We start from the raw sequence: 26,809 nt of genomic DNA on the forward strand, positions 1-26,809 counted from the left end.
TGACTGTTAAGAGTTTCCAGCTAGTCACTATTTAAACTTCTGAGGTTGAAAAGGTTCTAGTCCCAGAATCAGGTGGGACAGAATTCAGATTAAGTTCAGTGTCTGGGAACCCCGACGTGCCCAATGGCGACACTTGCACTGAGGGCAGAGCAAAGCTTTCAATACTTTTATTAGCACAATTAGTAAAAAAACACACATGTTCCAAACCAAATGAGATGGTAGCTACAGTGTAAAATCAGGCTGATGTCCTTTGCACATACAGTCATATTTCTCATGGAGACCTAGTGGTGATCCACAAGGGTCCCACCCTGCCTCTGGCATACCAAGCGAGTTCGGTAGTCAAGATCTCGAGGCATACGTGGTGGTTTGGCCTATTATAGGGTCTGTTGGCTGTAATGAATTATCATATTAATGCCTGGCCTCCTTTGTCCGTAACTACCTTCCTTGCCCTAATAATGTGTGCATGTCTTTATTCTATGGGTTAGTATATTAATGATCCCAACTTATTATCCTATACATCAGTTTGTTGCTGGCAAGTTCATGGTTACGCATTTGCAGATGTGTCAGTCCTAAAATATCCAAAGGTGGTATCAGTTTGATTTCCTGTAGTTACTTGTGTCGTTTTATACAAGCTTTTAGCAAAATCCCCTATATAGCCCAGTCCTGGTTCCCCAATAGATTAGGGTCACTGTTAGGCAACTCACTTATGATAAATCTCGGATGCCTCAAAGCCTTATGCTAGCTGCTTAAATTAATGTTTTACAGGCTGTAGGTTTCTTGCATTACTGCTAAATAAAATACCTTTAATCTAACTCTATGGGCTGCAGAAAGGTAAGTCTTCAAACAGATTGGTTGCACAGAAGCCCACTTCCCTACAGAGAATGGGCACACTTCCTGTTTCATGGGAAAACTGAGTCAAAAAAATGAAGTGACTTGCCCACGGTCACCTAGCAGGCCAGTGGCAGAGGTCTCCTGAGTCTCAGTCCAATCCCCTGGAATACGCCGCCTTCTCAACCCCCTTAAGTTAGAGATTATCCATTCCAGAAATACTATTTACGGCACCTGTGTGGTGGAGGAGTGTCGAATCCCTTGCAGTGTTTTAGTAAAAGTTTTATTGGGCAAATAGGATCAGCTCCTTTTATGCACTATTTTTATCTGACGATTTGAAACCATGCTTACCTGGTGGTCTTTAATGATCTGCCTTGAGGCTTGTGGTTTTGTTTTCCAGCTAGCAAGGCTGGGCAGCTGCCTGGAGTACGAGTGCCTCCTCCAAAGTCTCCAGCCCCATTGAACAGCAATGCCAAAGCAAGCAGTCATGTTTCAAGTCTGCCTGATTGTTCAAGAGCAGCACACCCATCGGAGCTACCCAGTGGGCCACGAGCAGGACCAGCTCGGCCCTGCATGCTTGCCCCTCCCCCACCTCCACCAGTTTCTAGCAAACCTTCCCTTGTTTTCCCACCTCCTCCACCTCTTCCCTCTCCTCTGGAAAAACCTGCAAAAGTGTCACCCCTGAATTTGGTGGCTCCACCACCACCACCACCTCCTCCTCCTCCTCCTCCTCCTCCTCAGAGTGACAAGCCTGCCAAGGTTCAAGCAACAGCTTTGTACCTGCCGCCTCCTCCCCTGCCCCTGGCACCACCTTGTGGATTGCCAGTCAGAACAACTGACTTTACTAGTACTTCTCCCCTGCACCCTGATTTGAGGGATTATCCACCTCCAACTCCTCCCCCGCCTCCACCACCACTGCCTCCTACTTCTTCACCCAGGGGATCCTTGCCGCTGCCACCCTCCCCTACCTTTAACAGTGCTGTGAACAACCAAGACATTCCACCCGCACTGCCCCCCAAATCTCCACACTTGCTCTTCCAAAAACCTGGTATTCAGTCCGTGCCTCTTCCTCCTGCCCCACCCTTCTCTCAGCCAGCTTCAGCAGTGCAGAAAAAGAGACAAGGCAGAGGTGCAGGTAAGTTTTGAAAATGAGTTTTCAAACTACACAAGGCTACAGAAAAATACAGCCCTAGTCTGGGAGCTACAGTGGCAGGAGAAGACAGGGTGTCTGGAGCCGCAGGATCTAGCCCGCAAGTGTAGACAAGATCTCTGAACTTGGGAGCATAGATCACTGAGTTCCCAGTGAGAGCAATTGCCCCTGCTGTGGGTCTGTCTGCCACACTGCTGAGAAAACTAGTCTGTGCTTGGTTTTCTCTTCCTGAGAGCTGAGCAGTGCAGCAGGTTGGAACCAACTTTGGGATAATAAGTATTAAGTAGATTTCCTGGGGAATCCCAAGGGAGAGATTAATTCAAATTCCAGTTATGCAAAAACCCAGCTTTTTGAAGCTACGCCCTTAGGGAGAGGGTCATTGTCTGCTGACTGCCTGTTACAGAAGGCCAAGATCAAAGGGCCCAAGCTTTATTTATTTATTTATTTATTTTTTAAAAGGCTGATCTGCCCAGACTGGGTTCTTGATATAAGATAGATGAGCTTGTAACCATGGGGAAAACCTAGTTGTTGGTTTCAAAAGAATAAAACCTACCAGGGCTCTAGTTTGGAGTGATCTGTAGTAGGCTTTTTAGCATGCATGTAAATTCTTTTATTGTTTTAATGTTTTCTCTGTAATGCTTTTACCTTAAGAATAAATGCGATTGCTTATAACAGTGGAAAATACTCTAGTCATGACCCTATGAGAAAAAGCAAAGCACAGGCACTGGCCTTTTGTAGCTGTCTGGCTTGCTGAAGATATCATAGTGTAAAGCCGGGAGCTGTGCAGCCTTAAAATCCCTGGTTAGCAGAGTGAGAGGCAGGTTTCTGCTCTAGAGAGGTGACATCAGAGAACCAGAACCCTAAAGCGGGTGCCCTTTGTGGATCATGGAGGGGGAATAGAGGAGCAATTACCCTGAAACTGTGACATATAGGGTGGCAGTGTCTGTGAGATCTATGACTGTGTGAATTTCTGTAAGTGCCAATGGCAGTGAAAGAAGCATAGAAGGGCAAAGCACAGAGAAATGTTGCATAGTCTTTACGGGAAAGGAACAGTGAAAAGAAAGAGGAAAATGAGTCATGAACAACAGAAGAGAAGACAGATGGTTGAACTATGTAGAGAAAGGCAGCTCAACACTGAAGATTAGACAAAGGCAAAGCTAATGAACTTGCTATATTCTGATGAGAAAGAGGAGTGGTGGGTCAGGTTCACAAAGAAAATCCAGCCCACTGACAGAGTCCAGCAGGCAGGAAAAATCTTAGAGCCAACTCCTTGGAGAGAAACAGGGAAGAGGTTGATAGAAAGAGCCTCCATGCTCCATCCAGACCAAATGCATCATTGCAACAGGGATCGGGGACAGATCTACAGGCAGACCTAGAGGATACAGGTGGAGAGGGGCAGACGGCATCTGGAAATCTAGCTACTTGTAGACCAGAAGTGCCAGTAGGAAAAAATAGGAAATTGGGTTTGTGAGATTGAGAAATATGCAGTTCCCCATAATAAAAACCAGCTAAAGGATATGGTTTGAACTTTACATATTGGCAGCAATGGGTAGAGAGAGCAATTAATTGACTATTTTTTTAAAGCTAAGGAAAATAATACCCTTTAAATGTAATGGGTCAGGTATTCAGAGATAGTGATGAGTATAGAATAGATGGAATAACTCCAGCAGTGATGCCTGGAATGTGGGAGCTATAAAATAACCTACTGCCATGGTGCCATTTGGCTTTGAACAAAACATTGTCTCGGGTCTAAGGTCCAATCAGTTCATTTTTCAAAGGAGTGTCTTAAGAACTCATTTATCCATTACTGTATCTTTATGTGCGGTCTGCTTCTTTTTAAGTAAGCAACACTGGGAAGTTAATTCCGCCTCCGCTGCCTCCAGCAAGATCACCATCAACTGAGCTTACGAGCAAGTGTTCATATACCCAAGTTTCATCATGGCCAGCTGCACATGAGCCCTATCCACAGCACAGAAATGGAAACATGCACATCATTGGTAGTATTTTCTAAATTAATCTTCTTTGCTGTACTTGAAAGATTTCAACACAAAAGCCTGATAAGTATACATACTACCAAAATCCCTTCTCACAAATCTTAGTGATTGTGAAAGTCCAGTATGCACAAAGTCTACTGTGAAAAAGCAGAGAGATCTTGAGAGATGCTCTGTAGTGTTCCCCTGTAGAAGAGCCTTATACAACAATAAAGTTATAACTTTTCGTTAGGTTTTTGGACTGTCTGAGAGAATAGAAAAGTAGACACCTGTTGTAAAATTCTGCAGGACAGTGCAAAATGCTATACAAAAGTAATAACTTTCTGTTAAATTATATTGGGTTTTAGAGTAATATCTACAGAACCCTAGTGGTTCCATCCCTGTTAAATTCTATAGGACAGAGGTTCCCGGGGACACATTTTTGTGGTTTGGTGAGTTGGCTGTTTGTTTTATCTTTGTTTCTAGCTGCTTCATTACTCTAAAGCCAGGTGAGAATACATCAAATACTGTCCTAACCAGAGCCATCCCTTGGGTAGGGTGAATTCGGGCGACTGCTGCAGGCTCCACACTTTGGGGGGCCCTACGGGCTGGTGCAATTGGCCAGTGTGGTCGGTCCTGGACACGATGGGTTTGTCCCGGAAGTGACAGATTCATCACTTCTGCCCCAGGCCCTGCACTCCCTTAGGGACAGCCCTGGTCCTAACATCATTGTAAAAAATTGCTGTGGTTGCCACAGGCATGTTATATGATTAGTATTGGAATGGTGCAGTTGTGAACGAAAAAGGGTGATTAACCAGATAATTCCGCTTAAGATGGAGTTTTTCCACAGTATGAACCACTGTAAACGTCACTGGGGAATCAGTCAGGTACTTCAACTATAATAGTTAATTGGGTCAGCAATTTTCTTCCAGTGATAATCCAGCTTTGTTAAGGGTAGCTAGAGTTTATTTTCCTGATAGACTTTTTTTTTTTAAATTTTCTAGATGACTTTGAGTCTAAGTTTACTTTCCATTCTGTGGAAGAATTCCCCCCTCCTGATGAATTCAAGCCATTTCAGAGAATTTATCCCAGCAAGGAATCTAGAGGTAGGTGTAGAAGAATCTTGTACATGCATGACAGGATTAATGCTGTTTTTTCAACATTGTTAAAAATGTTGATGTGAATATAAACAAACACTGGGCAACAATTTAGTGTGAAATTATGATTGAGTTGCTAGGATACACTGAAAGTATATCATGATTGTTGTATCTTTGGGATTCATTATAAAGTGTTCCTAGAAAAAGACCAAACATGGCTGACATGCCACCAGTTTCATTGTATTCATTACATTCTTCAAGTAGGAAGCTCTTAACGTTAAAAATAATGTTACATAAGCAGACTTAGCATAGTCTTGACCCAACCTTAATGTGTTCATAAACTGGTGAGATCAGAAATGAATTGTGGTTTAATACTGAACCTGTAATCACTATATTCAAATATAAAAGACAGTTCCAAGTTTTCAAACCTGAGTGCTTGAAGTTGTATCCTAACTCTGTATTTTGGCACCTAAATAAGAATGTCAGATTCTCAGAAGCACCAATACGCTGGGAGATACAGATGCTCAGCCTTTGAAAATCATATCACTGTGTTTTGGGAGCACGTCACCCACTCAGTTTTGAAAATGGGCATTTATAAATAGATGAATAAAATCACACAAGTTCCTGTTCTAACTATACAGGTTACTATTTGTATAGATCCCATGTGTTCTGTATTATGTTAGACAACTCCCTCCCCCCCCAAATTTTCATCCTCACACTACTTTTCTTAGGCTGTTCCCATTGAATATCAGGATTGGAAGGGACCTCAGGAGGTAATCCAACCCCCTGCTCTAATCAGGACCAATCCCTGACTAAATCATCCCAGCCAGGGCTTTGTCAAGCCTGACCTTAAAAACCTCTAAGGAAGGAGAAGTTTTTATGCAGGGCCATTCTTTGAAGTACTGTAAGCATATACAGAAACAATAGACATAATGTAATTGATGTATCCTATTTATCTTACAGATACCCCTAAAAATCCTCCACTAAGAACACATGTGAGATGAGAAGATCCCTCTAACAGACCTCTGGTGCAGTATTACACAGGAGGAGTGAAGATAACAAGATAATGTATGAAACAGAGGAGGTTTTGTTAAATGAGTAGAGATTGTATTTTAACAATCAAATGATGCAGTGTTGGACCTGATTTGATATTTTTAAAACTGGGAAAGAAATACTTTAATTATGTATTCTCTGAACTAGCCTAGTCATCATATGGCAATAGAGGAGAGCGCTGGCAAAGGCTTTTAAATTATTGTTGGATACTTTACTTCAGGAATTTTTAAAACCAAGCACCATGAGATTTAAATTCTTTAGTAGTGTTCACTATGTAATTCTCATTCAGATCATCAAGAGATCATCTCAAACAGTATTCCATGCATTAAATACACTCCCATATTTTTCTTTGTCACCTTTTAAATATTTTTAGTATTCCCCCCAGAGAGCTCTAATTATATTTACAGGAGTTTTCAATTAATTATCTGAAAATAAGATACTATATATTGTATGGTTATTGGCATGACTCTGTAATCTCATTGTAAGTTACTTTGCTACCTGTTTCCTACCTACCCACCACACTGCTGCAAAATGGCCTCTCCTTCATTACTACCACATACAGGTCCATAATTACAGGGATTTATTGGTCAAACATATCTATAGGCAGGAGAAAGGTTCTGCGGACACCACTGCACACAGTATGCTATTCTATCTCAGATTTGCTAGTGGGTGTGCCCGTCAGAAGGGAATGAGCTAGAACATGACTGCCTGGGCTGGACTGTCTAACAGCATTGCCATCAGGGCCGGCTCCAGGCCCCAGCGTGCCAAGCGCGTGCTTGGGGCGGCATGCTGCAGGGGGGTGCTCTGCTGGTTGCCGGGAGGGCGGCAGGTGGCTCCGGTGGACCTCCCGCAGGCATACCTGCGGAGGGTCCGCTGGTCCCATGGCTCCGCTGGAGCATCTGCAGGCACGCCTGTGGGAGGTCCACCGGAGCCGCGGGACCAGGCGAGTGGCAGAGTGCCCCCCGCGGTGTGCCGCCGTGCTTGGAGCAGCAAAATGGCTAGAGCCGGCCCTGATTGCCATGCATTGGCTTTTCCAAAGTGCTTCTCCTGAGGTCAGAAAGCAAAACTGGGATGAATGCATTTGCCAATAAGTAGCAAAGAATCCTGTGGCACCTTATAGACTAACAGACGTTTTGGAGCATGAGCTTTTGTGGGTGATTGGTGAGAATGAACAATACCAATAACATGCATCTGACGAAGTGGGTATTCACCCACGAAAGCTCATGCTCCAAAACGTCTGTTAGTCTATAGGGTGCCACAGGATTCTTTGCTGCTTTTACATATCCAGACTAACAAGGCTACCCCTCTGATACTTGCCAATAAGTGTTAGTTTAAGGGCACAGCTGGACCATCATGTCTCTAAAATGTGACCCTTTTGTACAGTACAGATTTTCTCTTTAAATATTGCTGCTGCTAGCCAGGAACCCACCTGCCACTTGTTTGACAGGCTTTCTAGACATTTATCCTCTCTCTCCCCACCCCCACATTACCCCCAACATGCCCCTGTCCAGTTAGCTAAAGAAGCTTTTAATAGCTAAATACTAGAAAGAAGACAACTAGTATTGTTCATTCTCACCAATCTCTTTTGAACGTCTCTGGAAACAATTGCCAGAAGTCCTCCTTTATTTATATGCTCCATGCAGCTCTTTTCACCCAGATACTAAATGTGAGCCATGAAGGGGTGCAGTCTGGAACTGCAGATTGATTCGCAAGATACTGTACCTCAGTTTGCCACAGGCACCAAAAACTCTTCTCCCCCTTCTGCCAGTTGCCATGGCTGACAGGATACCTTAATTACCTCACTGGAAATCAGACTTTTCCTTGTAAGTGCACCCATAGGTTGGCTTGTCTCTGATTGGCTTAAAGTTATACAATTAAAATGGCCAGGTTAAGGGTGCTTCTATCAGTCTTTTAATTCACATGTGTTTGTTTCCTTTGGAGACTCTCAATTTCAGGACCTTGGTCCTGAGTTTCCACAAAGTGGCCTTAATCTCTTGTTTTTCAGGAGCCCAGGAGTATGGGGGTGCCTGAAATCATTCCAGAGGTTCTGCACTCTGGCAGGCACCTTCTCATTAATCCTCCTCTTTCCAGGGGGGCTGAACAGAACTGATTCTGCAAGCAGTAGCCAGGAGGGGGAGCAGCAGGCCGTAGATCGGAGGAGGAGGGAGGTAGGAAACTCTCCCCGGTTGGCTAGAAAAGGATCAAGATTCTGGCTTCCACTTCTCAGTACAGAGAACCTGGGCCCCTCCTAGGTTAGCAGAGGTGGTAGTGATCTCCAATGGAGGAAACTCAAATGTGGAGCCAGAGCAGGGTAGATTTTAGGAGAATGGCTAGATTTGATGGTGGGGGCTGGGGAAAACTGATGGGAGTTATAACTATTCAAATATGCATATGAAATTAAAGCCTTATTTGCATAAACTCTGCAGCATCTCAACTTGCAAATATAGCAGGTATGTTAATTCCAGTTTAGGACTGTAGTTCTGCCCTTTTGCTGTCTATCTCTGGATAGTGCCTTTCTCTGCAAAGTTAGCTAGTAGCCTTGTCACCACCACGTAAATACTAAGGAAGGCAGAAGTGGTCATGCTCTTGCAACTAGCTGGACTTTTAAGGACATCAGGTAAATAAGATACCAGCAACTCAGCTGTGGACAGTTGGGGGTGGGGAAGTTCACATGGCGCCTGCCTGGTCAACAAAAAAGAAGGTAACTGTGTGTGGAATCATTCACGGATGGATAAGTGGGCTGCAGTTACCTACATATGCTTAAAATACTACCCCTGTGAAGGGTTTGGGACCAGATTCATCAGTGAACTCTGGCAGTTTGAGAGCTACTTTGCATTGGTGGAGCCGCAGACCACAGCAGTGAATCTGGCCCTGAGTCTGACTGGACAGAGGAGGTACAGAGGGAGGTTCTGGAGCCATTGAATTATCTCCTGGAAGAACAGCTTTTACAGCTGTAGAATGCAGCAGCACGATAGGGCTTCTGAAACGTAACCCCCTCCTGGCTTTTTTTTCTTGCTTGTACTGATCCCTTAATAAATAGTTTGCCTGTGTGTATGACATATTGAAAAATAAATGCTGTCACCAGTATTGTAATTACAGTAAAATGTATTAAAGTCAAATTTAGGTAGGCATCAACATGGGCATTGCAACTTTTCTTACAGAAGGTCTAATACGAGGCTTTTCAGGAACAGTATTCTGCTACAGTATTGTAGTCATTGTGCATTAAAAGCAAATGTGGAGTATAACTTCTTGCCTATTCTCATCTGTACTGGAACCTGTAATACTGTGTAACAAATATTTTATAAGGATTAAAAAATATATATTTATTAAAGTGTCTCTTGGTAGATTAGTTCCTCCTTTGTACTTTACCTTATGTGCGTTAAATGGAGATGGCTTAATACTGTTTCACTAAGGTGAGTGAGTGGTGGTACTTCTCTAAACCATGCCTCAGCTTTAAGGGCCTAGATCAGGTGCCTCAGTTCCCTATATAATGAATGTGGAAAGAGAGGCACATCAGTTAACAGGTTTCACAAAACCCAGCACCCTAGGTCAGTGTTTCTCAAACATGGCCAGGGGCTTTTTGTGCGGCCACAATCTCCTAGGTGGTGATATGCCCCGGAGGGTAGAGATGACAAAGCATTGGCTCCTTCCCCACTCTCCCTGTTGCTCCTGGATGCGTTGCCCTGGTCCACCTCTTGAGACAGGTGGGGCACAATGCTGTAGGAGCAAGGTGAGTTCTTGACCCACTTTGGGAGAAAGGGTTTTGGGTGGCAGGCTCCAGCAGCTCCAGCCACACAGCCCTGGCCTTCAGCTGCAGGGCTTCAGCCCCTAGTTCTGGCAGGTACTGACCCGCGACTCCTGTCCTGGGCTCTGGCCATGCAGTGGCAGATGCTGGCCCTAGGCACTGACCCCCAGCTGCACAGCACCAGGTTCTAAGCACAGGGCTTTGGGCACCAGTCTCCGGTTCTGGCTGCAGGGCTTCTGGCTATGCAGGGGTTGGCACTGGTTCTGGTCCTGGCCTCTGGCCACACAGTGGTAGGCACTGGCTCCAGCCCCAAGCTGTGCAGCAGCAGGTTCCAACTGCAGTGCTTCAGGTGCAGACCCTCTGCTCCAGGTGCATGGCCCTGGTGCTGATCCCCTGCCCCAGCCACATGGGAGCAGGTGCTAACAGACAGCTCTGATCCTGGGAACTGGCGCTGACCCCTGGCCACTCAGCAGCCAGCACTGGCTCCAGCTACACAATGGAGGCGTTGACTCCTGGTTCCGGCTTCAGGTTCTGGCCATGCGGCAGTAGGCAGAGGTCCTGGATGCTGAGCCATAGCTCCGGCTGTGCAGCAACAGGCTCTAATCTCTGGCTCTGGCCACGCAGTTCCTGTCTCTGGCTCTGGCAAGGGCACTGAGCCTTGGCCCTGGTCACATAGCAGCAAACACCAACCCCTGGCTCCAGCCATGCAGCAGCAGGCTCATAGCCCTTACCCCTGGTCCCTGCTGCCTCCCATGCCCTGCATCGATCCCACCATCTCTGGCCCCTTCTGCATCCCACTTTGATCTCCCCCATTCAGGGCTGGGGCCTGGGGCTTGCATGGATTGGTTAATAACCCTTTTCTCAGCAAGTATCACTTTTCACAGCAGACTTACTAGCTCTCTGAGAGGCTGTGAAAAGTGATGATCTTAAACATGCAAGTATCACTTTTCACAGCACCAAAACAGCAGACATTTTGTGACTGGCAGGATCCTTAAATCTGGGGTTTAAGTACTTACATCTTTTGTGAATCTAGCCTTAACTATTTAAAATTCCTCTGTACTCAAAACTTCATCCCACTATATTTTTATACAAGGCATGGTGCTGTCTGACTTTCCCGTGCTTTCCATGTGTTCAGATGTGTAAAGAAAGTGGCTGTTGACTACCAGAGGCTGAGGTAGCAGGCAACTTTGACCTCCATGTACTGAATAATACTGTGCTGCATTACATTGTTGTGCTGGTGTACATACATGAATGTGCCCATAGAAATTTAAAAACATGGAAGATGATACAAACACCTAGGGGTTCCCTCCCACCCCCCAACAAAACCAAGTTCTTTTCACTACTCCTACAGCTTGGTGGTTCAGCATCCATGACTGAGTCCTTGATGCTTCTGCCCAGTCAGTAAGGCACTGACTCAACTAACACTCCCAATCAGTAGCTGAAGAGGGTCTCAACCTCAGCCCACCCCCCTTTTTTTTTATGCACTATATGCATGAAGGCAATGGCCAGAGAGCACCTGGCTCAAAGGGACTTGCAGAGTTAATTTTTTTGTACAAAATACTTAGTACCTGGCTCATGGTGCTGAAATGAATTTACTTATTAATTTTGCCAAACAGCAGTTCCCAACAGATACATAATTCCCACAGGATGATTGATTGCAAACCTATATGTATTAGTTCCCTCAAGAAATTTAGCCAAACAAGCTTTGCAGTGTCTTGATTCAGTCTGAAGGCCTACATCTTGACACCCTTCCCCCCAGACTGGCAACAAGGCTGATGTGTGAAAATAGCTGCATGAGATGATGGGTGCTAGCTGCAGAGAACAATACAAAACAGTGCACTCTATTTCAAGTGGGCATCTTTACTCTCTGCCCCCTTTAGCTCAACATAGCTAAGCCAGAATTTAGAGTGAATGTGAAACAATGCCTCTGTGCCACCCACTCCACTGGCTTTGAAGTTTAGTGTCTTTAGCCTGAAAGCATTAAACACATCTTTAAAATTAAGCAAGTCAGCACAGGTATGTTAATTTCTAACATACTATGTTTCACATATCATAGAATCATAGAATATCAGGGTTGGACAGGACCTCGGGAGGTCATCAAGTCCAAGCCCCTGCTCAAAGCAGGACCAACTCCCAACATGACATGTAATGCTTGTCAACATCATTCAGGGCAGGTTTAGTACAAGAGCTTATTTGAGTGGTGGACAGTCAGGGTACATCTACACAACAAATGGCAGCCTGCACCCAGGAGCCTCTGAGCCTGGGTTAACAGACTCAGGCTTGCACTACACTACTATAAATAGCTATGTAGATGTTCAGGCTCAGACTCTGAAGTCCAGGATTGGGGGGGTGAGTTTCAGAGCCTAAGCTCCAGCTTATGCTGCAATATCTACACCAGTGTCTTTAGCACTGGAGCACAAGTCTGTTGCCCCAGGCGCTGTAATTCTATGCCACAGGCTGTGGGATAAAGCCTTGGAGGCACCAATCCTGCAAGTGACTTCATGCAAGAACATCCCTGAACTACATCAAGCCCCACTGAAGTCAAGAAGATACGGGAGGCGAGTAAGTTGCAGGATCAGAACCTTAATGTGCAAGAATGAGAACACGAGCCTTTTCATCGCAGTTGTGTGCTTTTAGAGCAGAAGACATCTCCCTTCTAAGCAGAACTCCTGTCTTACAACTAGAGAGGAGCAGAGTACAATATCCAGTTGGGGAATTCGATTTTTTCCCTTTTTAACCATGGCTGCAGTACACAGAGTGCACTTACAGAGGCAACATGGAGGATCAACTTGTTTTAAAAAAAAGTTGACCCCAAGGGTCGAGACATTTTACTTGTTTCACATAAGTGGACCAGATCTTCTTCAGTGAATCAGGCCTTGGCTACACTGGCGCTTTCCAGCGCTGCAACTTTCTCGCTCAGGGGTGTGAAAAACACCCCCCCCCCCGGAGCGCTGCAAGATACAGCGCTGTAAAGCACCAGTGTAAACAGTGCCTGTCATAAATGGATAGTTAAGAGTTAATAGAACAGAAGTACTTCATGTCTCTCTTGCCTGTAAAGGGTTAACAAAATCAGTGAGCCTGGCTGTCGCCTGACCAGAGGACCAATCAGGGGACAGGATACTTTCAAATCTTGAGGGAGGGAAGTTTGTGTGTGTGCTGTTAGAATTTGGTTCTTGTTCACTCTGGGGGCTCAGAGGGACCAGACGTGCAACCAGGTTTCTTTCCAATCTCTCTGATACAGGCTCTTATAAGTTCAGAATAGTGAGTACTAGGTAGATAAGGCGAGTTAGGCTTATGTTTGTATTCTCTATTTGCAAATGTGTATTTGGCTGGAAGGAGTTCAAATTTGTATTTTGCTGAAAAGATTTTTAATTTGTACCTGTATACTTGGGCTGGGAGGGTATTCCCAGTGTCTATAGCTAAAAGACCCTATACCTATTCCATTTTAAATTTAAAAAGATAATTTTTATTGTTTTTTCTTTCTTTAATTAAAAGCTTTTCTTGTTTAAGAACCTGATTGTTTTTTTATTCTGGTGAGACCCCAGGGGACTGGGTCTGGATCCACCAGGGAATTGGTGGGGAGAAAGGAGGGAAGGGGGAGAGAAAGGTTAATTTTCTCTTTGTGTTAGGATTACTTTCTCTCTCAGGAAGAGTCTGGGAAGGGGAAAGAGAAGGTGAATTTTCCTTTCTGTTTAAAGATTCAAGGAGTTTGAATCACAGTGATCTTCCAGGGGTAACCCAGGGAGGGGAAGCCTGGGAGAAGCAACGGTGAGGGAAGGGGTTTACTTTCCTTGTGTTAAGATCCAGAGGGTCTGGGTCTTGGGCGTCCCCGGGCAAGGTTTTGGGGGGACCAGAGTGTACCAGGCACTGGACTTCCTGGTTGGTGGCAGCGCTACAAGTACTAAGCAGGTAATTGAGCTTAGAGGAGTTCATGCTGGTACCCTATCTTTGGACACTAAGGTTCAGAGTGGGGAATTATACCATGGCAGTGCCCCAGTGCTGGGAGCACAGCTCCCAGTGCTGCAAGCTAATCCCCATGAGGAGGTGGAGTACGTGCAGCGCTGGGAGTGCTCTCTCCCAGCGCTGGCACTGTGACCACACACACACTTCAAAGTGCTGCCGTGGCAGCGCTTTGAAGTTTCGAGTGTAGCCAAGCCCTCAGTATATACTCTGATATTTCCAAGAGCATATACTTATGTTAATTTACCACAACACTGCCTAGGCAACATAGAACATGATTACAAACATCAAATTAGTCATTTACACGTAAGAGAATCCAACACATTAATGCAAAAGGCACAATAATCACTGCCTGTCTGTATTTCCCTAATGCACAAGCCTGTCTAGCCAGTTGCTGGTATTCCATGGTTTGGGTGTAGTTTTAAAATCTCTGTGGAATATATGAAATGGTTGACACTGACATTCACAGTGTAACATTTTTGGGACAGTGTGTGCCAAGGAAAGTTCTTTTCATCTTCCTTTTATTTCAGAATCTGACAAACTTTATACTCCAATCTGTCTTTACTTGGATATGTTTACATTACATTTACCCTGCTTTGGCACACATGTATTTGTATTATATATTCCGCTGAACACTGGCCTCTTTGGCACCTCTTAAATTAAGGATGCAGTTTTTTGGAATATGCACAATATTGCTCTGGCTGTTTTAAATCACTGATGCTCCAATGTACAGCAGCTGTGGCAAAATGGCCAATATTGGTATGGTGGAGTCCATGCTTTTCATGGGGGGGGGGGGGGAAGACTAGGACACCACCACTTACCCCTGCTCTTGGGGCACAAAGGGCCCCACTAGTGGCCCAGGAAGGTGGTAGAGGAGGGAAGCGGTTTGGATTTGCTTCTCACTCTAAGCCCCAGCCCCTCTCAACCCCTGCAGGTTTCTTGTCTTTGACACTGTGGGAAGGCATCTCCCTTCCTCCCATTCTCTGGTCTTTCAAGTCTCAGCAACACAGCTCCAAACTCCAGGCCTCTCTCCTTTCTCACACCACCCTCTGCCTCAAGCAGGGAGGTTTTATTAGGTTTCTCACAGGGCCTTAACTGACTACAGGTGTTCTAATCAACCTGAACTAATCTTCCGTAGTCTACAGAGAACCACTCCTTAATTAGGCTAGGATTTATGTATTGCCCCTCTCCCATGGCTCCCTGGCCCTGCTGTATCACACATCATATTAAGAGAATTACAGAAACAACTATATAAATCATATCATTTTATAGTGCATCTCATGCACTGTAAAATGTCATAGTACACAGTGGCTCACCTCTGAACAGTTACTGAAGTTACCTGGATACTTTGTGTAGTGGCCACTGTCTTACACTTGGAGTGGCAGCTACACTGTCTAAGAGACATGTTCAGTGTTACCTGCAAAGTCAAGGGCATGGAGTGTAGGACTCCTAGAAAGGCATGGATCACCTTTGTCCTGTTTCCATTTCAAGCAAGCTGGAATTGTAGTACTTATGGAAGAAGGGGGGTGAATTAAAAAAACAGACACACAAAAAGCCCAAAAAGGGATACAAAGAGAAGTAAAAGAGAAGTAAAGGAGAAGAACAATAACAATCAGAAAATCAGTTTGAGCCCAGATGTATTTCACTGGCAGATCTTTTTGAAATTGTATTCTACAATAGCCTGGATTGATTTATTTAGGTATTTATACCTACACTTGTATTTTTCACTTCATGCATCTGATGAAGTGGGTTCTAGCCCATGAAAGCTTACACTCAAATAAATTTGTTCGTCTCTAAGGTGCCACAAAGATTCCTTAGTGGTTTGTTTTTTTTCCTGGATTGATACTGTTGTTTGAAGAGATCTGATAAAGCCACTACAGGATTTTAATAGAAAGCAAGTAAACTGAAAGGGATAATTTTATGGCTGTATATGGTTTGTGTAGCCACAGCATAAATATAGACTTAAGTGTCTGCAGAATGGATTTATAGCTGGAAGTGGCAGATGAAGCATTAGTAAAAACTTCCTTAAACTGTGTTTGTAAGATGTTTGACTCTGATTCCAAGCAGCTGAGAGCTACGTATTTTGTAGGGGTTGGGTACAGCCCCAAACACACTATCTGTGTCAAAAGAGTGGTAAACTGATGCTCCCCTTCTGAGAAACTTCAGTTCCTCAGTGAGGGCTTCTCTTCTCAATCATCAACCTCCATCCAAAAGAAAAACTTTTTTGTTCATGCTGCTGAAATATTTTAGTGGATGGGAATTAACACCTTGTCCCCACCCAGCTCTAATATTGTCCTTTGTGTCATGAGTTAAGAAGGTTTCCTTGATCAATGCTCACTCTCTACACTAGATTAACTTCTTAAAGTAAAGGAGTTAGGGCAAGAGCACACGAAAAGTAGATAATCACTGGAGTCACATGAATCCAAATCTGAATCTAGATGGTGAAATGGTGTGCTGATGAAAAACTGCAGATAAACCATTTGCATCCTCCTCTCTGCAGGTTGTAAAGGAGTAACATTCAGATCATCACTTCACTGTCAATTTATGCCTTTCAAGGCGTAAGCAACAGCTCAGTCACAATCACTTCCTTTTCCTTGTACTAACTAATTGGGATTTCTTCTGGCTGTAAACAGCATATACCATTTGGAGATCTCACAGAATTGTCTTTCATATAGCAATATAGTCCCACAGCCAAACTACTGTCCCTAATTTTATTTTCAATGCCCAGCTTCTAGTCTAACAAAAAAAGAGTTCTGACTGAGTTGTCACTGCATTGATGTGTCTATCAATGCTGCCTTACAGTCATTTCATTATATAATATATTAGGCACTCAGTTTGATTCTGCCTGCAATACACAGTACTATGAATCTTAGGTTTTTTTTTCTTTCCCTATCAGGCATCACAAGTGCAATCGTCATTTTTCCAATGTCTGAATAGGTGAGGGCAGCACTGAGCCGAGGCGGCATAATTCTGCTCATGTGTTCTGGCATAAGTCAGAGTGACTCCATTGCAGCCAACTGTTACACAGGCAAGCTCAGACCCAGGCTTTCGCTTTAATTCAGACTGTCAGGTGCTGCTGTTTTTGTTTTTAAAACCACTGTCATTTCCAATGTGAAGTGGTAAGCATACATGTACCTGGTGACATTCTAAGCATTTGAGCTTTGCTACCTAGCCTGAGCTATACAAGGGGAAATAAAACAAAAACATTTGTTTGCTTTAAAAGATTATACGGAAATTACACTGGAATGACGTTAATCCTTGTTTTAATTGTTTGTTGCCCAAACAATGAAACATTCTGCACTACATTAGCTGGCATGCACACATGGACCAATCAGTGACTCTCTCCTTTCACTACACACAGAACAGGACCACCATATGATTGGACAAAGGAAAGCAATTTTGTTAACTCGATATAGCTACTGAGGAACATTTTTCTAGAAAGACAGAAGCCTTTTTGTTTGTCTTCCTCCTGCAAATTCAGCTATGTGGACTGGAGACTTGCAAGGCTCGAAGAACTATAGAGTCTTCTTGTGAAAAGGCTAACGGTGTCCACTGTGGCTGAAATGAGATAACAGTGGTTTAAAATCCACATACAGCAACAATCAAATGGAAAACTAAGAGAAGCTATAACATTACATAAAGGAAAATGACTTTTGAGACAATCCATTCAGAGAGGCATCAAAAGGGACATAAAGATAATGGAGGCCTGATTCTACAATCATTTAAAGTGGTGTAAACCAGGAGTAACACCACTAAAGTTATATCAGCACAGTCAGAATCAGAGTAAGTCTTGCATTTATACATCTTATGTATACATATGCAGATGAGTTGCTTTTCTGACAACTTAGCAGTTTCTAAATCAAAGTATTAAAACATCTGCTTACTTCACTTGAAGAACTTAATTTCTGTATCGACACAGTCATAGAAAAGGTCTACTACTTCAGCAGGATGCAGAACCTCTGTACTGGTGAGGATGTCCTCCATAGCTTCTAAGCCTTGTCTTTCAAGGTCTAACATAATCCTCATCAGCTTCTGACCTTTATCCTAAAGACAAGAAACAGACAAGTTAAAGTATCCATTAAACAAATTCAAGTGACTTATTACTACTCCTCTCTGCTGTGGGGGTACCTACACACTATTTGAAAACATCTCATTCCTCCAACCCCTCCTCCCCTCACAATACTGATTTTTTTTCTTCTGTTAGTGTGATAGAACCCTAAGCAAAAATGAAAACAATAGTCTATCATTTAACATGCAGAACAAACAATAGAGACTAGTAATCAAGAAACAACTCTAGTAAAATAGTGAGTAGTAAATTCAAAGAAATAAGAATTTTAAAGATTGTGCACAGCTTGAGAGTGGGGGATAAAACTTGTATAACTATGAGAAAAAAGGAATTTATTTGATTCATCTCAAGTCTGAAAATTCATTAACAACAAAAGTACTGCAAGATACCCAGGAGTTCCTGGAAGGATTTTTCAAAAACAGGCACTGGTACAGAGAACAGAATGTAGAACAGTATCCCTCAAAACATCAACCTCTTTACTCTAGGTTTAGTCACGGGATTAAAATTAATGAGTTTGCCCTTTTATCTTTTAACCTCTGTATAGTCAAACAGCATCAAAGTGAAAGACAGATGAAATGTTACGTGTCTACGTTACAGAGAAGAAAGATTCTAACCCGGAATAAGGGCTTTGTCTCTATCAGACACTGCAAGGTTTACTAGGCTGCTGCTTTTCAACAATTTCTATGTAGAAAGTCCTCTCCAGAAAATATATTGCTTTAGCTAGTTTTTAGCATAAGAGCGCATTTTCTACTTCTGTCTCTGTGAATGGTTGCATTAAGTAGCAGGACTGCTGTGTGTGTTCTGGAACTGACTCATTGAAAAGAAAATGCCATTTCTGTCTTTGTAGACTATTTCACTTATTCTGGAAGCTGCAAACAAGATTCTCACTCTAAGGAGGAACATTTTTAGCAATAAGAGTGGATGTGGCTTTTGCAGATTCTTACTGATGTTCTATAGGTCTTCCCCAAAAGGATATATTCATTTATGCTATGCTTCAGAGCATCAAGAATCCAAAGTTTCAGCATCATAGGCCCTGGTTAATTTTATATTTCCTCTTAAGGGTGTTCTAAAATTTCACATGAGAATATTGAATACTTTTCATACAGAGTGTGCTGACTCAGCCAGACTTTCCAATTTATTCTCCATGATTTGAAAGTTGGCCTCAAAGTAATTTTCCAAATCCACTACCACCATTTTTTAAAATTTTAAACATGGTAAGTTAAACTTGTCAAGTTTACCATCTATATTTACTGAAGAAGCCTTCAAGTCATTTTATGTAGCAGTTATTTCCATCACCACCATAGGTCTGCTAGGCTTTTCTGATTGTGGGTCTATGTGACTCTACAGCTGATAGCAGAAAACTAACAGGCTGAGGCCAGAAAGTTTTAAACAGGATAGGCTGGTCTGTTTGCTTTTTGGGCTTAGACCTTTGTGTAAAGAAAAACTAAACTTTTCAGAGAGAAAATACCATAATTTAAATGTACAGAACTGGGGTAGGATGGGGTTAGTTTTAGGGGGGTCACTGTGTTAAAAGAGGGTTTTTGATAGTCCTTTCTTCTGAAGAACCCACTATGAACAGTCTTTTCCTTTATTAGCTCAAGAATCAGAAGGCATGTGTCTAATGAATCTTGCAGAAAAAAAATGAACTAGATCTAGTTTTATTCCCTTAACAGATGAAATGCACTAGGAGAAGATATAATAAGTAGGATGGTTTTTCATGATGTATGGCGTTTGGTGGAGCCATTGTATTTACCTGGTTGTGCTGATGATGAAATGGGAGGGAGGAGTCATCAACCTACTGTACATCGTTTGCCAAAATGGCAGATTATTGATTTAATTAAGGGGTGGCCAACCTGAACCTAAGAAGGAGCCAGAATTTACCAACGTACATTGCCAAAGAGCCACAGTAACATGTCAGCAGCCCCCTCATCAGCTTCCCCCTCCCCTACTCCCAGTGCCTCCCACTCAATGGCAGCCCTCCCCACACCTCCCAATCAGCTGTTTGGTGGCATGCAGGAGGTTGGGGGGGGAGAAGCGAGGGCACAGCAGGCTGAGGGGAGGGCACGGGAAGGGGTGGAGAGGGGGCAGAGCCTGTGGCAGAGCCAGGGGTTGAGCAGTGAGCCCCCCCTCATCGTGGCACATTGGAAAGTTGGTGCCTGTAGCTCCAGCCCCAGAGTCGGTGCCTATACAAGGAGCCACATATTAACTTCTGAAAAGCCGCATGTGGCTCTGGAGCCACAGGTTGGCCACCCCTGGATTTCATTCAACAGACCAATGTCTGAATCCTTAGAACACTGGTGCTGATTATTGTCTGCGGCTGCAGAACTCTTCTGTAAGCCCCCTCGAGCAATTGGATTCCCTTTTATCTAACTGGAGGGTTTGCAGTTAAAATCTCCCTCTTAAATTCCACCACTAGGAGTCTGAATGGGGCTGTCAGCAGGAGACCTAGGCTTCTCTTGCTTTCTGCTGAGGACAGTGCCTTTTTTACTACCCCCTGTACAACATTTGTTCTCATTCTCTGACAGCTCCTACTCTTCATTTCCTTGTGCATCAGTGCAGCACAGCAAGAGGGAGAGGAGGCAGTTGGCGGTCTTGCAGGAGAGCATCAGACCCATCCCCACACAGGACTGAGTATGCTCCAAAGATTTTGGGTGGAAGGGTGAAGACCAAGGAGGGAGCCTTGGACAATGGGGAGGAGATGCTGACGTGCTTTATGGTGCTAGCCAGTTTGGTTTTAATAATTGGAGCTGTGCTGATGATAGCTACCTACTTTTTTATTCTGCCCTCTTTTTGCGGTGTGATGAGAAAGGCATTTCCTTCCAACAATTCTGACCATCTGCAGAGTGGTCCTTTTGTGACTTGCTTGGTTTAAGGTCACTTTCTTCTCAAGGGAAATCTTCTTTCACGGCCTTTACAAGAGCAGACATCACAGACTACACAAAAGCTGAGGGGACCAATGCTGCTCAATCTGTAGCCCAAAGGGGTCCACACCACCGAGGATAAAAGACGGTTACTCACCTTTGTAACTGTTGTTCTTCGAGATGTGTTGCTCATATCCATTCCAGTTAGGTGTGCGCGCCGCGCGTGCACGTTCGTCAGAAACTTTTTACCCTAGCAACTCCAGTGGGCCGGCAGGTCGCTCCCTAGAGTGGCGCCGCCATGGCACCTGATATATACCCCTGCCGGCCCACCCGCTCCTCAGTTCCTTCTTGCTGGCTACTCCAACAGTGGGGAAGGAGGACGGGTGTGGAATGGATATGAGCAACACATCTCGAAGAACAACAGTTACAAAGGTGAGTAACCGTCTTTTCTTCTTTGAGTGATTGCTCATATCCATTCCAGTTAGGTGAATCCCAAGCCATTCCTAGGCGGTGTGGTCGGAGTGAGAAGTAGCGGCATGGAGCACTGCAAATCCGAAGGCCGCGTCCTCTCTGGACTGCTGGACCAGGGCGTAGTGGGAAGCAAAGGTGTGGCCCGATGACCAGGTCGCTGCCCGACAGATTTCCTGGATGGGCACACGGGCGAGGAAAGCCAGCGACGACGCCTGCGCCCTGGTAGAGTGCGCAGTCACACGGCCCGTAGGAACGTGAGCCAAGTCATAGCAGGTCCTGATACAGGATGTTACCCACGAGGATAACCTCTGCGAGGAAATGGGAAGCCTCTTAATGCGGTCCGCTACTGCCATGAAAAGCTGGGGGGATTTGCGGAACGGTTTGGTCCTCTCCACATAAAACGCGAGAGCCCGACGGACATCAAGCGAGTGGAGTTGTTGCTCCCTGCGTGAAGAATGAGGTTTCGGGAAAAAAACTGGGAGGAAGATCTCCTGGTTGACGTGAAAGGCTGAGACAACCTTGGGGAGAAAAGCAGGCTGCGGTCTCAGCTGCACCTTATCTTTATGGAAGACTGTATACGGGGGATCTACCGTGAGAGCCCGGAGTTCTGACACCCGTCTAGCTGAGGTAATAGCTACTAAAAAGGCAGTCTTCCAAGAAAGATAGAGCAGGGAGCAAGTGGCTAACGGCTCAAAGGGGGGCCCCATGAGCCGAGTCAAAACCAGGTTAAGATCCCAGGTAGGGGCAGGGGGTCGGACGTTAGGGTATAGACGTTCCAGACCCTTAAGGAATCTAGTCACCGTCAGGTGACAGAAAACGGAGTGGCCATCCCCACCCGGGTGAAAGGTGGAGATAGCCGCCAGGTGGACCCGAAGGGATGATATTGCCAGGCCCTGTTGCTTGAGGGACCAAATATAGTCCAAAATATTGGCTACCGAAACTTCCATCGGGAGGAAACCCCTCTCCGTGCACCAACAGGAGAAACGCTTCCACTTGGCCGAGTACGTCGCTCTGGTAGAAGGCTTCCTGCTGCCCAAGAGTACCTCACGTACCGGGGTGGAGCAGCGTAACTCGGATCTGGTCAGCCACGCAGGAGCCACGCTGCTAAGTGCAGCGACTGGAGGTCCGGGTGACAGAGAGTACCGTGGTCCTGGGTGATCAGGTCCGGGTGAAGGGGCAGGGGAACTGGGTTGGCTATGGCCAGGTCCAGCAACATGGGGTATCAATGTTGCCTGGGCCACGCTGGGGCTACCATGATCACGCGGGCCCTGTCCCTGCGTACCTTCAGAAGGACCTTGTGGACCAGCGGGAATGGGGGGAACGCGTAGAACAAGTGGGTCGTCCACGGAATAAGGAAGGCGTCCACTATAGACCCGGGTTCCCGGCCCTGAAAGGAGCAGAACACCTGGCATTTCCTGTTCCCCTTGGACACGAAGAGGTCCACGCGGGGACAACCCCACCTCTGGAAGATCGAGAGGGCGACGTCCGGGCGGAGGGACCACTCTTGAGCGAGGAAGGATCTGCTCAGGCGGTCCGCCAGCGTGTTCCGTACTCCGGGGAGGAAGGAAGCCGTGAGGTGAATGGAGTGGGCTATATAAAAGTCCCAGAGTCGCATCGCCTCGCGACATAGGGGAGAGGATCTGGTGCCGCCCTGCTTGTTGATATAGTACATGGTCGTCGTGTTGTCGGTAAATACCGCGACACAATGACCTCGAAGCTGGTGACAGAACGTTTGACAAGCAAGGCGGACCGCTCTCAGCTCCCGCATGTTGATGTGTAGCTCCACCTCCTGCGGGGACCACAGGCCCTGTGTTCTCATGGTTCCCAGGTGGGCCCCCCAGCCAAGATCTGAGGCGTCCGTTGTTAGGGACACCGAGGGCTGGGGTGGGTGGAATGGGAGCCCTGCACACACGACGGACTGGTCTAGCCACCAACCGAGGGAATCCAATACCCCCTGGGGGATTGTAACAAGCGTGTCTAGTGACTGTCTGGCCGGCCGGTATTGTGTGATGAGCCAAGACTGGAGGGGCCTCATGCGGAGCCGTGCATACCCTGTCACAAAAGTGCAGGCCGCCATGTGGCCTAACAGGGTTAGGCATGTCCTTATCGAGGTCAGGGGGGCTGCCAGCAAGCGCTGAACGATCGTCGACAGCGACTGGAACCTGGGCAACGGTAGAAGGGCCCTGGCCAAGGTGGAGTCCAGGACGGCCCCAATGAACTCCACCCTCTGCGAGGGGAGCAGAGTGGACTTGTCCACGTTGATCATGAGGCCCAAGGTAGCAAACAGGCCAGTGATCCTGCGGACGTTGCTGCGGACCTGCAGCTCTGACGTGCCCCAAATTAGCCAATCGTTGAGGTAAGGGAACACGTGAATGCGACTGCGTCGAAGATGTGCCACAACGACAGCCATGCATTTGGTGAATACCCTCGGGGCCGTAGAAAGGCCAAACAGGAGGACCGCGAATTGGTAGTGATGGCGGTCGACCACGAACCGAAGGAAACGTCTGTGGTGTGGCCATATGGCAATATGAAAATAAGCGTCCTGCATGTCGAGGGCGGCATACCAGTCTCCAGGATCCAGGGATGGGATAATGGTCCCCAGGGATACCATGCGGAACTTCCACTTCACTAGATATTTGTTGAACTCTCACAGGTCGAGGATGGGTCTGAGGCCTCCATTGGCCTTGGGGATCAGAAAGTAGCGGGAATAAAATCCCTTGCCCTTCTCGTTTTCCGGAACCGCCTCTATAGCTCCTTTGTCGAGGAGCGTCTGCACCTCCTGGCGGAGGAATTGCTCGTGAGAGGGGTCCCTGAAGAGGGACGAGGGTGGGGGGCAGGAGGGAGGAAAAGATATAAACTGCAGACGGTATCCCGTCTGCACCGTGCGTAAGACCCAGCGGTCGGGTGTTATTTGGGTCCACGCCTGGAGGAAAAAAGAAAGGCGGTTGGAAAACGGGGGAGAAGGATCCATGGAGGACACTGGTACTACGCCCTCGGGCGCACCTTCAAAACGAAGGTTTGGGTCCAGGTGGGGCTTTAGAGGAGCTTTGGTTCTGCCCCCCTTGATTCCCCGACTGCCTGCACCTGCCATTTCTGCCGTGGCGCCTATTGAGGTCCTGCCGCTGGCGGAACTGGGGGTACGGCCAGCGCTGCTGCTGTTGTTGCAGCTGGAAGGGTCTGCGTTGCGTCCCGGGCGTGTGCAAGGCAGAGTCTATGTGAAAGGATATTCCCTGCTGGGAGCACATAATGACCCGATTGTCTTTCAGACTTTTTAGTCTGGGGTCTGTCTTCTCCGAGAACAGGCCCTGGCCTTCGAACGGGAGGTCCTGGATGGTGTACTGGAGCTCCGGTGGAAGGCCAGAAACCTGAAGCCAGGAGATGCGGTGCATCGTCACCCCCGAGGCGAGGGTACGGGCAGCCAAGTCCGCAGCGTCCAAGGAGGCCTGCAACGAGGTTCTTGCGACCTTCTTGCCCTCGTCAAGAATTGCCGCAAATTCTTGACGCGCCTCCTGTGGCAACAGCTCTTTAAAACTTATCCGCTGCCACCCAAGAGTTAAAGGCGTAGCGGCTAAGAAGGGCTTGCTGGTTGGAAACCTTGAGCTGAAGGGCCCCCGCCGAATAGACCTTGCGGCCGAGGAGGTCCATACGCCTGGCCTCCTTGGATTTGGGAGCTGGGGCTTCTTGTCCATGACGCTCCCTCTCGTTCACCGACTGCACCACGAGGGAGCACGGTGTCGGGTGAACTTGGAGGTATTCATAGCCCTTGGAGGGGGCCATGTACTTCCTTTCGACACCGTGTGCAGTAGGGGGGATGGAGGCCGGTGATTGCCAGATCGTATTGGCGTTGGCCTGGATCGTCCGAATAAAGGGCAGGGCGACCCTAGTGGGAGCATCATAGGAGAGGATGCTGACGACGGGATCCTCGATCTCGGAGACTTCCTCAGCTTGCAGGCTCAAGTTCTGCGCTACGCGCCTGAGGAGGTCCTGATGTGCCCTGAGATCTAGCGCAGGAGGGCTATTGGAAGAGGTGCCTGCCACCGCCTCATCGGGAGAAGACCATGAGGAGACCCCTGGCAAGAGAGTGTCCAGCGGGGGGTCTGCCTGAGCCCTCGCCTCTGACTCCGGAGGGAGCTCAGGGTCTTGTTGTTTTGACCCGTCCTCCCCGTCCGGGGAGGGGGGGTGCGAGACAACGACGCCTCCGGCGCCCTGTGCTCCGTCGTCGCAGGCCTAGGAGGAAGCTGTTGGGGGCCCTGGGCTTGGTGATACGCCCAGGGTGTCCAGAACCCCCACTGCTGCGGTCCCTGGTCCTGTTGCGGAGGGTCTTGGAAAAGGGCTGCCTGCCTGTCTGTGCCCAGCTCATACACACTGTCCGCCTGCAACGACACTGACGGCTGTCTGGAAGGCCATGGAGGGGCTGACCGCGGCTGGTAAGAATCTTCGCGTCCTGGCGCCAAAGATGTTCTCGGTGCCAGGGACCGGTACCGGGAGTCATACCGGTGCCGGGATCGGGACCGGTACCGGCCGCTGACTCGGTGCCGGGATCGGGACCGGGACCTGCCACCAGCTCGGTGCCGGGAGGTCGACCGGAGAGCCGATCGACGGCGGGAATGGCTCCTAGAGTCCCGGTGCCGGTATCGGTGGCTGGAACCAGACTGGGACTGTCTGGAGGCCGATCGGTGCCGCGAGTGCGACCGGTACCGCCGAGGGGAGCGGTGCCGGGACTGCGAGCAGTGGCGGGATCTGGAGCGACCACGGTGCCGGGACCTCGACAGCGAGCGTGAGTCCCGAGACGGCGCTCTCATCATCGGTTTGCCTCTGGACACAACCCGCACCGGAGGTACCAGGGGTGGAGGCTGAGTTGGCTCCGTCAGGGCAATTAGGTCCCGTGCCGAGGCGAAGGTCTCCGGCGTCGATGGGACCAATAGCTCAACCCCAGATCTTATGGGGGAGCTCGGCGGGACCGGACTCGACAGACCCTCCGGGCCCGGAGTCGACGGGATCCCTGTCGGTAGCGCCGTGGCAGATGCAGGTGCCGGGTGCTCCACTCAAGTCTGCCTGGATGGAGTTGCAGACTTCGAGGGCCTTGCTTCTGGACCCGGTGCCGGGGAAGGTCGGTGCCGGGGAGTCTTCCCGGTGCCGGCGCGGTCCGGTGCAGGTGTCGATGTGACGGTCTGCGAAGCTGCCGGGTCGAGTGCCGCTTCCATGAGGAGAGTTCTAAGTCTCTGGTCTCTCTCCTTCTTTGTTCTAGGCTTAAAAGCCTTACAAATGCGGCACTTGTCTGAGATGTGCGATTCCCCCAGGCACTTTAGGCACGCGTCGTGGGGGTCGCTGGTCGGCATCGGCTTCTTACAGGCCGCACATTGCTTGAAGCCTGGCGAACCAGGCATGGGCCCGGTGCCGGGTGCCGGGAAGGGCTACGGCCCAAACCGGCTAACAAATATTTACAAGTATTATTTACTATATTACTATATTACTACTTAACTAACTACACTTAACTACTAACTACAACTATAAACAGTACAACAAGGAGAGCTAGGGACGTGGAGGACAGCTATGCCGCGCTCCACAGTTCCAACGACCAACACGGCGGTAAGAAGGAACTGAGGAG

General features: G+C 47.2%; 2 protein-coding genes across 4 annotated transcripts in view; one reads left to right on the top strand and one right to left on the bottom strand.

Moving 5' to 3' along the window:
- The window catches only part of WIPF3 (WAS/WASL interacting protein family member 3), a 54,475-nt gene extending 47,570 nt beyond the window's left edge, over nucleotides 1-6,905 (top strand). For both annotated transcript variants that reach the window (XM_030550858.1, XM_030550859.1), the window contains 4 exons: nucleotides 1,229-1,963; nucleotides 3,820-3,975; nucleotides 4,953-5,054; nucleotides 6,009-6,905. In XM_030550858.1, the coding sequence (XP_030406718.1) occupies nucleotides 1,229-1,963; nucleotides 3,820-3,975; nucleotides 4,953-5,054; nucleotides 6,009-6,049 (1,034 nt within the window). In that variant the 3' untranslated portion in view covers nucleotides 6,050-6,905. The remainder of the gene's footprint in view (nucleotides 1-1,228; nucleotides 1,964-3,819; nucleotides 3,976-4,952; nucleotides 5,055-6,008) is intronic.
- Nucleotides 6,906-17,049: 10,144 nt separating this feature from the next.
- SCRN1 (secernin 1) overlaps nucleotides 17,050-26,809 on the bottom strand; it is a 62,866-nt gene continuing 53,106 nt past the window's right edge. Inside the window, exons 8-9 of one of the 2 annotated variants that reach the window (XM_030550860.1) lie at nucleotides 17,688-17,847; nucleotides 17,050-17,361 (exon numbers count right to left, since the gene is read on the bottom strand). In XM_030550860.1, the coding sequence (XP_030406720.1) occupies nucleotides 17,689-17,847 (159 nt within the window). In that variant the 3' untranslated portion in view covers nucleotides 17,050-17,361; nucleotide 17,688. Of the gene's footprint in view, nucleotides 17,362-17,687; nucleotides 17,848-26,809 lie in introns of those variants that run through there. The other variant, XM_030550861.1, reaches the window with a different exon arrangement.

This window comes from Gopherus evgoodei, chromosome 2, assembly GCF_007399415.2.
Source record: "Gopherus evgoodei ecotype Sinaloan lineage chromosome 2, rGopEvg1_v1.p, whole genome shotgun sequence".
Classification (NCBI taxonomy): Eukaryota; Metazoa; Chordata; order Testudines; family Testudinidae; genus Gopherus; species Gopherus evgoodei.